At 39.4% G+C, this 10,724-nt stretch overlaps 1 protein-coding gene across 1 annotated transcript; it reads right to left on the reverse strand.

Moving 5' to 3' along the window:
* Positions 1-950: 950 nt before the first annotated feature.
* On the reverse strand, positions 951-2,685 carry LOC143530601 (uncharacterized). Its single transcript, XM_077026093.1, has 2 exons — positions 2,032-2,685; positions 951-1,313 (listed from the first exon to the last, which is right to left on the reverse strand). The coding sequence occupies exons 1-2, from the start codon at positions 2,683-2,685 to the stop codon at positions 951-953; spliced, it is 1,017 nt and encodes a 338-aa protein (XP_076882208.1).
* Positions 2,686-10,724: the final 8,039 nt, after the last annotated feature.

The raw sequence follows: 10,724 nt of genomic DNA on the forward strand, positions 1-10,724 counted from the left end.
GAGCCAACTCCATAGGCAAATGACATCCTTTCCCATAAACCAACTGGTAAGGAGTCGTTCATATGGGCGTTTTGAAAGTGATTCGATACGCCCATAGTGCATCATCCAACTTCACTTACCAATCCTTCCTATCAACCCGCACCATCTTCATCAATATTTCTTTAATTTGTTGGTTGGACACTTCAACTTGTCCACTTGTTTGCGGGTGATACGGAGTAGCAATTCGATAATTCACATTATACCGCTTCAACAATTTTCCAAAATAGAAGTTCTTGAAGTGCGTTCCACCATCGCTTATAATCACTCTCGGAATTCCAAATCTTGCAAAAATATTAGATTGACCAAAATTACATACCACGGTGTGATCATTGGTCCTTGTTGCTATGGCCTCAACCCACTTTGAAACTTAATCTACCGCCACCAAAATATATAAGTACCCACAAGAGTTTGGAAACGGGCCCATAAAGTCAATACCCCAAACATCAAAAATGTCAACCACCAATATGGGTTGCAAAGGCATCTCATCTCGTTTTGAAATTCCACCCATCTTTTGACAATTGACACAATGGCGGGCATATTCACTTGCATATTTTGCCCACTAAAATGACTGCCACAAGCGGATGAATGAGCATGTGCCAAAATATCTTGAACTTCTGATTCGGGAATGCAACGCCTAATGATTTGATCGGCACCAATTTTGAACAAATCGGGTTCGTCCCAAATATATTGCTTGACTTGGGATAAAAATTTTTGCCTCCTTTTCTTGGTCCCATGTTTCGGCATCTCACCCGTGGCCCGATAATTGACGTAATGAGTATACCATGGTGTAGTGGAAATGGCTAACAACTGTTCATCCGGAAATCTCTCATAATTTCATGTGAATCATCAACACCTTCCAAAGGAATCCTCGATAAGTGGTCCGCCACCACATTTTCACACGCCTTTTTATCTTAGATCTCCAAATCGAACTCTTGTAACAATAAGACCCAACGAATCAACCGGGGTTTTGCATATTTCTTCTCCATGAGGTAACGAACCGCACCATGATCCGAAAAGACCACAACTTTACTTCCCCATATGTATGACAAAAACTTATCCAAGGCATACACCACCGCAAGTAATTCTTTTTCGGTAGTGGTGTAATTCAATTGTTCCTCGGATAATGTTTTGCTTGCATAGTAAATCACCATCGGCTTCTTATCAATTCTTTGACCCAAAACTGCTCCAATCGTGGTTTCACTAGCATCACACATAATCTCAAATGGCTTTGTCCAATCCGGCTGTTGCAAAATCGGTGCTTGCATGGATTTTTCCTTCAAAACATCAAATGCTTGCAAACGATCATTAGTAAAATCAAATGCAGTATCTTTTAATAACAAATTGTATAAAGGTTTAGTAATAACACTAAAACCTTTAATAAGCCGCCTTGTAAAACCCAGCATGCCCCAAAAATGACCTTATCCCTTTTACATTTTTCGGTGGTGGTAATGAAGAAATAACCTTAATTTTTTCTTTTTCCACCACCATTCCCAGACTCGAAACCACATGACCCAACACTATACCCTCTTGTGCAATGAAATGACATTTCTCCCTACTTAAAACCAAATTTGTCTCGACACAACGTTTTAAAACTTTTTCCAATTCATCAACCCAAAAATAGAAAAGTCATCCAAATACCTCAAGTGAATCCTCAACCATGTTCGATAAAATACTCATCATACATCATTGAAACGTGGCCGGGGCATTACACAATCCAAATGGCATTCGCCTAAAGGTAAAAGTACCATATGGACATGTGAACGTCGTTTTGTGTTGGTCATCGGGGTAAATTGCAATTTGATTATATCCCGAATACCCATTCAAAAAACAATAAATTTTTTGACCCGACAATTTTTCAATAATCTGGTCAATAAAAGGTAATGAAAAATGGTCTTTTGAAGTAGATTCGTTTAACTTCCTATAATCGACGCACACTCGCCACCCGGTGACCGGTAGGGTGGCGATTTGTTCACCACTTTCATATTTTATTACCTGGATGCCGGCTTTCTTTGGGACTACCTGTGTTGGACTCATCCATGCACTGTCTGAAATGGGATAAATAATTCCAGCATCTAACCACTTGATGACTTCCTTTTTCATCATCTCTCGCAAGTTGGGATTCAACCTTCTTTGAGTTTCCCGAGTAGGCTTCGCATCTTCCGTGGTGATGATTTTGTGCATGACTATAGATGGACTAATACCCTTCCAATCAGCTATAGTCCATCCAATGGCGGCCTTGTGAGCCTTCAACACTTTTGATGCATTGATAACCGGCAACGTCTCACCTTCTCCCGAAAACACATACTTGAGATGACTTGGCAATTCTTTCAATTCCACCTTAGGAGGAAAAATCAATGAAGTTTCAGTATCTGAATTAATTTCTGGTGGTAGACTTTCAACCTGATGAGTCCACGGTGGTCTTCCTTCTTGCAATGCCAATGCATCTTGCTTCGTTTCCTCCACATCCAATGCATAAATGTGAACCTGCTCAGAATCATCACAAACACAAACATCCAACATACCTTCCTCATACTCGTTTGGTACACACCCATCTATAATATCTGCCATAAAACATTCTTCACTAGCCAATGAATTAGAAATATTAGTAAACACATTTAAACACATCTTTCTATTTCCAAAGGCCATATCAACTGTACCATACCGGCAATCAATAATTGCATGAGCAGTGTTTAAAAATGGCCGACCCAATATGACATTTTGTTGTTGTGTTTGGGTCAACCGACGAGTAATCCAAATCCAAAAAGTCAATAGGATAATAAAATTCCTCTACTTTTACAATAACATCCCGTACAATCCACCGAGGAAGTTTATGGGACAAATCAGCCAATACAACTGTGGTCTCATCTCGTTTAAGTGGACCAAAATCGTATTGGTCATACAAACCCCCTGGTAGGATACTCAAACCCGCTCCAAGATCCAATACCACCCGTGACATTTGATAGTCACCCACTTGAATGTTAATCAACGGCGCTCCCGGGTCTTGAAGCTTAGGTGGGAGGTCACCTTTATTAAATCTAGCAAGATCAAATAATAAAGATCTATTAATAACCTAGCACTTTACAGATTTAGGTTAGCAGTACACTTAGGTTTATTTAATTAATAATTGTTATTCCTATGATCTAATCGCGAATCAATCATAAAGTAGTCGAAAACACAATGTAGATGACCTAATAGCAACCTATCATAATGATAAACAATAATGAAGGCAACTATGGAATAATAATAATTAATTAAAAAATCCTAAATATTCATACGCATTAATTTAATATAATTAAACCTTTTACTAAATCATAAAACCATAACACTAAATAAATCCCAAATCAAAACACAACGTCAAAGTAGGTTCATCATAAGCCTAAGCAGTCTATAATGTTTAGCCTAACATCATAAAATAAAACAAAAGAATAATAAAGGAATTCATGGCAAAAATAAATAAGAACGGATGATAAAAGGCGATACAACCCGTGGTCTTCGTTCTTGATCGATTGGCACGTCACTGTCTTGAAACCCTCCAAAACTCTCCAAAACCCTCCAAAACTCAACTGAGGCAGCCCCTGTCTCGAACTCACCTTATGTTCGTAAGGTTCTCCAGAAAAAATAAATGCCTCTTTTTTTTCCATCTCAATCATATAAATATATATATCCTTAATCGAACCCTCTAGAGAACTAATTTCTTTTCCTTCTGGTGGGCTGTATCTCTTTTGCTAATTTAGGTCCACAAGAACCAACATGAGGCCTATCTGCTAACTTTCAGAAAATAATTTGTTTGATTCTTGTGTATCACGTTTAACATGCTTTTCCTTTGACAGCCTATAATTACAATTCAAATTCAAAATCAAAGTTAATAATAATGGTAGCAATTAATTAGAAAGAACACATTGTTTTCTTTTTGCCATAAACCACACGTCACTTTTTCAAAAATGTGATTTGAGTATTTAAGGACCATTAATACACATTTAACAATAAACTATAATATGAACTTTAATAGCAAGTGTATGAATTATATAGGAGTTATATCTAATAAATTCAATCCAAATGTTACCCCAAAGTGTTGGAAACATTTATTTCATTTATATATAATTTAGCCCATATCAAATATCCCCACACTTATCTTTTTTTCGTCCCTGAAAAAGTCTAATTGTAATGGAATCAGAATCGGAGAAATACGATCTTAAAAACATATTAGGTTATCTTAAAGCCTAGATAAACGTAAAAACCGTGATTGCCGATATTGCTGTCCACTTAAAATCAGCCACCAGCCTATCAAGCCCCCACGCACATTAAGCATTTTAAGTTCATATGATATCAAAAACCTAAGGGTCTCACACCTTTGGAGTTAAGATCCACCTACCCCATCTCAAACATAGTAAAGACAATTAAAAGTAATCGAGTTGAAGCAAACTGGTTCAACATATCACCATAAGATAACAACCCCTTAATGGTAAGAAGAAAATACACTTATATGGAATTATGGATGATAGGTCAAGTGTGGTCGTACAAGCATGCCCTAAATATTATTGGACTTTGTCCTATATATGCCCTAAGAAAATATTTATTAACTAGAAACTTTCGAGCCCCATTAGTGTATCCTCTGAGTCTCCATCTCCTTGGTAACACGTAAACTCTCAGTCTCGTCTAGTATATGCACTTTGGCCTCTTTTTCTATTTTTGAGAATGATTTTTTTGGCATTTTTCATTACATAAATTTTCTCATCTTTTCTTTTCTTTTTTTATTTATTTATTTTTTTTTTATTTTTTATTGTGCACTTAGGCATCTTTTACCTAAAAATAATAACTAAAGACTAAAGCTCGTATAAAATTGAACATTTGCGGGGCACCACCACTCTTTATTTATTTTCATAAAACGGAGTGGCATGCTAATTTTAAAGGGCATTTAATTCTCACCACCTTAGGGTAATCAACTTATGGTAATACATTCTATGCCTTATCGAATTTCAGCTTCACTGTCCCACCTAGGATGAGAACCCACGAAATCTAAGATTAATTAGGTTTATTAAGAATATGCAATGGGAAATCTTTCAAGACTAGTTGAGCCTACCGACACATCCCAAGTTAAGTACGCCTTCTTTAATATTATCTCATATTATTAGTAGTTTAAAAAACCGATTCCCGATAAGTATCCTTATCTCCCATTAAATACAAAAAGAGACAAAATCAAGGGACATTTTTCAAAACTTTTTTTTTAAAATATAACTATGACTTAAATGTCCTATCCCCACACTTAAATTTTGCATTGTTTTCAATGCAAGGATAAGAACGAAAAATAAAAATAAAATCGGAATAAAAAAACCAAAAACCTAAAAACCAAAAACAAAAAATATAAATATAAATAAACAAGCAAGACAGATAATGGAAAAGACTTAGCTGGTAATATGCGCATGAAAATTGATGCTAAAGTCTTCTTCCAAAACTACCCTCGAACTCCAAACATGCTCAGCAATCAAACATCCCTTTCTCTCGCACACAAACGGAATAAGAAAAAATTTCAATAAACAACATCTAAAAGTATATCTTATCAGCTCAATAGATATTCAACACTAAAAACATGTCACCAGACCAACCAACCAACCCAATATATATAAACATGAAAAAAATAGCAGCAAATAATAAAAAGTATAAAGGTCGGCTGACAGATTCGTATACGTTTATTGTAGGGTCTGTAACGCGATGATAATCCATTTTTTTGATCGATTCTTGATTCCATGATGTTATACTTTGAGTCTAGTTTCAAGAAAGGTATAATACGTAATTTTTGGACGAGATTTGAATGGTTTTTATGAATTTAGAAAATCGAGTGTCAAAGCTGATGCGGGATGACGGATTCTGGTCTGTCTTCCCGACGCGATAACCTTTTTTCGACACGTCCAACTTGGTTGGTTCCAATTCTGGAAGTTATTATTTTGAGTTATGAACCAAACCCAATTGGAATCGTTTAATTTGGTTCGGTAATGAATTTTATAAAAATAAAACCATTTTGTTGCGCACTAAAATAGCTGCACGTACCTTGCTGTGTTGGAGGAATTTTTATAATTTTTGTGTCCCATAGAAAAATATAATAAAAATATTTTTATAAACCTAACACATTTATCAAAGTCTGGTAAAACATTAATAATTTATTTCAAAGGTTATCCTATGTAATTAAATGCATCTTCGCATGCTAAAATCTACACGTTTTACTCGTTATTAATCGATAAGTTCGTTTTAGGCTTAACCGGTGGATTTGGTTAGTTGAAAGGTTTAGGGGCTGAGGTAAGGTTGTTGGGCCTTGGGCCAAGTTGTTGGGCCTTGGGCCAAGTTGTTGGGCCTTGGGCCAAGTGGTTGAACTTGAACGGCCCATTAGGCAAGAGTGTTCTTACGGTCTAGTTTAGTAACACGTTGTGTATACTTTACAGGCCCTTGCTTGTGATTGTGCACTTAGGGATTTCCTAGCTCGTTGCAGGCGTTCGATTGATTTCAGGTGAGTTCTTGATGCCCCGTTTAACTCTTTTTTTAAGTTTTGGGCTAGCATGCACACCTAAGTGTTTTTCTTACTTGATGAAATGTTTTGAATGGTTTTACATAGGCTTGCTAGTATCGGTAGGCCTTGGAATGTTATAGAATGTGTATGTATATATATATATTTAGAATGGCCAATATTTGGCGAATGTTGTAGTCTTCTCGACTACTAAATGTTGCGTATGCCTACCTTGTGTTTGCACGCGCCGAATGTTACGTGTTTGGGTTGTAAGTTTGCTCGACCCTGAATGTTTGTAGTCGTCTCGACTACTGAATGTTGCGTATGCCTACTTCGTGTTTGCATGCGCTGAATGTTACGTGTTTGGGTTGTACGTTTTCTTGGCCCTGAATGTTATTATTGAATGCTATATGTATATATATATATATATTGATATATATAGGAATGCACGTATAGAGATGCTCACACGTAAGAATGACTATTTATTGAATGTGGTGACCTAACCGATGTACTTCCGTTTGCTGTTTTAAAACCGCTGGAATGATTATTAAAAAACTGTTGCTACTTATTTAAAACTTGAACTCACTCAGCTTAAGCTGACTTTGTGTGCATGTTAGTGTGAGTTTCAGGTTAGGAAGAGGATGCCTTATCGCTTGGACGTGCACGGAGCTACTTGGACGGTGAAGGGTATACTGGAATGAAGAATTACTTATGAACATCTTATTTCAAAGGATTTTTAAAAGTTATAATTAATTTTGATTTTAGGAACTTATTCATCTATTTACGTTTTCCGCCGAATCATACTCTGTAATGCTATTTTAAATGCAAAGAATTGTTTTTAAGTTTAAATATTTTTACGAGTGTTTTGTAATGAATACCAACTGTGGGGTTCCCGGGGTTCGGGGCTTTACAAGTTGGTATCAGAGCCTTGGTTCGAGGGATCCGAGCATCCCCGAATGCTTGGACTCGAACTGTAAGAAAAAAAGACCAGTATGCCCACCGCGAGTAGCTGCACGCCAAGAGGTAACTCTAAATTATTTAGTCATTACTTTAAATTTAAGATTTCCAGTATGCGATTAATTGTTAAGTGTTAGATAGAATGCTAATGTGGTTACGGGCAGGGGGTGCTTAGAACGGGCCAGTGAAGTAAACAACTAATAACACTTGATCAACGTTATTAGCAGTTTACCCTTACCTTCCATGTTTTAAATACCACTTGTGTCTGACTATGTTAGGGTTCCGTCTTGTAGGGATAGGATTTGGCTAACTCTCGAGTCGTTAGCGCTAAAATTTATCTTATTCCCTAAATTCTCCTATTCGTTTCCCATCCTCTCAAACGCTTTGCGCGTAACTGTTTAGCTGAGGCGTAGCATATTGTCACTCTGGGTTCCTTGGTACTTGACCGCTTAAATTCCTCGCTCCTTCAAGAATGTATGAGCAACTGTTTAGCTAAGTAGGAGCGTCATGTTATCCCAGATACCTTTCTACTTGATGAATTACCGGCGTCAGTCTTATTTGATTCGGGCGCCAGTAGAAGTTTTGTGTTTACCGCTTTCTGTCCCTCGTTGAATAAATCACCCGAGCGCGTAGTCGATGTGTTTGAGGTTGAGGTCGCCGTTGGAAAATCCGCGTCTGTGTCTAGGGCTATTCATGTTTGTTCCATCGAGTTGTCTGGGTATAGATTTCCGGTGCGATTGTAATTGATGCCGCTTGGTTGTTTCGATGTGGTGCTCGGGATGGATTGGCTCACGAATGTTGATGCTCAGATCATTTGTGGTCAGAAACTCATTCGTCTAAGGGCCCCGGATGGGACTCAAATTACGGTCTTCGGTGATCGGAATGTTGCGACGCCACATATTATATCCATGCTTATGGCGGGAGAGTTGATGCAGCGGGGTGTGGGGCGTATCTGGCGTATGCTATGAATGTGAATACTGAGGTGGCTACCGTCGGTGATGTTCCTATTGTTCGGGATTTCCCGGATGTATTTCCAGATGTTTTGTCAGATGTGCCGCCGGACCGCTAGGTTGAGTTCTAGATAGACCTTGTACCAGGTGCCAAACCCGTTGCCCTAGCTCCCTACCGCCTAGCGTCGAACGAAATGAAGGAACTTATGGCTCAGTTGGAAGACTTGCTCGATAAGGGCTTTATTCGACCGAGCATCTCGCCTTGGGGTGCCTCGGTCTTGTTCGTTAAGAAGGACGGTAGCATGCGAATGTGCATTGACTACCGTGAGTTGAATAAGCTCGCTATTAAAAATCGGTACCCGCTCCCGAGGATCGACGACTTGTTTGATCAGCTCCAAGGAGCTTGTTGGTTCTCGAAGATCGACCTTAGGTCCGGGTATCATTAGTTGAAAATTCGGGAGGAAGATATTCCTAAGACTGCCTTCCGCACTCGTTATGGACCTTATGAATTTTTGGTGATGTCTTTCGGTTTGACCAACGCACCGGCTGCGTTTATGGATCTTATGAACCGGGTGTGTAGACCGATGCTCGATCGTTCGGTTATTGTGTTCATCGACGACATTCTTGTGTACTCAAAAAGTGAATCCGATCACGCCGGTCATCTCGTGGAAGTGTTGGAGGCTCTGCGGAAGAACAAACTGTATGTGAAATTCTCTAAGTGTTACATCTGGTTGCGTGAGGTTCAATTCTTGGGTCATGTTATTAACCCGAGTGGTATTCTGGTTGACCCTGCAAAGGTGGAAGCCGTGAATGAATGGGGGTCTCCTAAGTCTCCATCTGAAATCCGTAGTTTTCTGGGTTTGGCGGGGTATTACTGCCGCCTTATTCCCGATTTTTCGAAAATTGCTTCTTCACTGACCAAGTTGACTAAGAAGAGTGTTAAGTTCGTTTGGGGTTCAGAACAGGAGGAGGCTTTTCTCGAGTTGAAGAACAGATTGACGCATGCCCTGATTTTAGCTTTACCTGATGGCACCGATGAATTGGTAGTGTATTCTGATGCCTCTTATCAGGGGCTTGGGTGTGTTTTGATGTAGCGAGGTCGAGTCATCGCTTATGCCTCACGGCAGTTAAAGCCTCACGAGGCGAATTATCCTACTCACGATTTGGAGCTTGCGGCCGTTGTGTTTGCGCCTAAGTTGTGGCGGCATTATTTGTACGGTGTTCCCTGTGTTATCTATACCGATCATAAGAGTTTAAAATATTTCTTTGAACAAAAGGAACTGAATATGCGTCAGCGTCGATGGTTGGAGTTGATTAAGGATTATGATTTGGAGATTATGTACCACCCAGGTAAGGCCAACGTGGTGGCTGACACGTTGAGCCGGAAGGAGAGACCGAGGCCGATTCGTGTAAAGTCTTACCAGCTCATCCTTAAACCCGATATTTTGAAGCAAATAGCCAGCGTTCAAAATGAGGCTTTGCAGGTGGAATGGATTATGTCAGAACGTGTTTGGGGTCAGGAGAAATTGTTGGAAGACGTCGGTGACGGGGTGAAGTATAAGGATGGTCGTTTATGGGTACCGAGGTATGGAGGTTTCAGAGGTAAAATTTTAGATGAGGCGAACAAGTCGCGCTATTCCATTCATCCGGGCGCGACCAAGATGTACCAAGACTTGAAAAAGAATTATTGGTGGCCTGCGATGAAGTTTGAGGTGGCTCAGTATGTAAGTAAGTGTTTGACATGTCTGCAAGTTAAGGCCGAGCATCAGAAGCCGTTTGGGAAACTTAAGCCATTGGAAATACCTGAGTGGAAATGGGAGCATCTTACTATAGATTTCGTGACTAAAGTGCCTCGTACTCCTAGGGGTAATTATGACACCATTTGGGTAACCTGGGATAGACTGACCAAGAGCGCTCACTTCTTGCCGATTTGAGAGACTTTTAATTCTGAACAGCTGGCCGATGTGTTTATTCGTGAGATCGTCTCTAGGCACGGGGTTCCGGTATCTATTATTTCGGATAGGGATACGCGTTTCACCTCCAGGTTTTGGAAAAGGTTTCACGAGGAGATGGGTACTAAACTCCTTATCAGTACTGCCTATCACCCGCAGACGGATGGTCAATCCGAGAGGACCATTCAGACTCTTGGGGATATGTTGCGGGCTTGTGAAATCGATTTTGGGAGCAGTTGGGATCGTCACTTACCGTTGGTAGAGTTCTCGTATAATAACAGTTATCGCGCCACGATTGGGATGCCACCATTTGAGATGTTGTATGGTAGG

This window comes from Bidens hawaiensis, unplaced genomic scaffold, assembly GCF_021521415.1.
Source record: "Bidens hawaiensis isolate Kalapana, Puna unplaced genomic scaffold, B.hawaiensis_p1.1 tig00000657_1, whole genome shotgun sequence".
NCBI lineage: Eukaryota > Viridiplantae > Streptophyta > Magnoliopsida > Asterales > Asteraceae > Bidens > Bidens hawaiensis.

Excerpts from the sequence above, each read along its gene's own strand:
- LOC143530601 (XM_077026093.1), bottom strand. The coding sequence starts at position 2,685 with ATGGCCTTTGGAAATAGAAAGATGTGTTTAAATGTGTTTACTAATATT. Across the intron at positions 1,314-2,031 it reads CAAAGAAAGCCGGCATCCAG|GAAAAATCCATGCAAGCACC; the intron begins GTAATAAAATAT and ends GATGTTTTGAAG.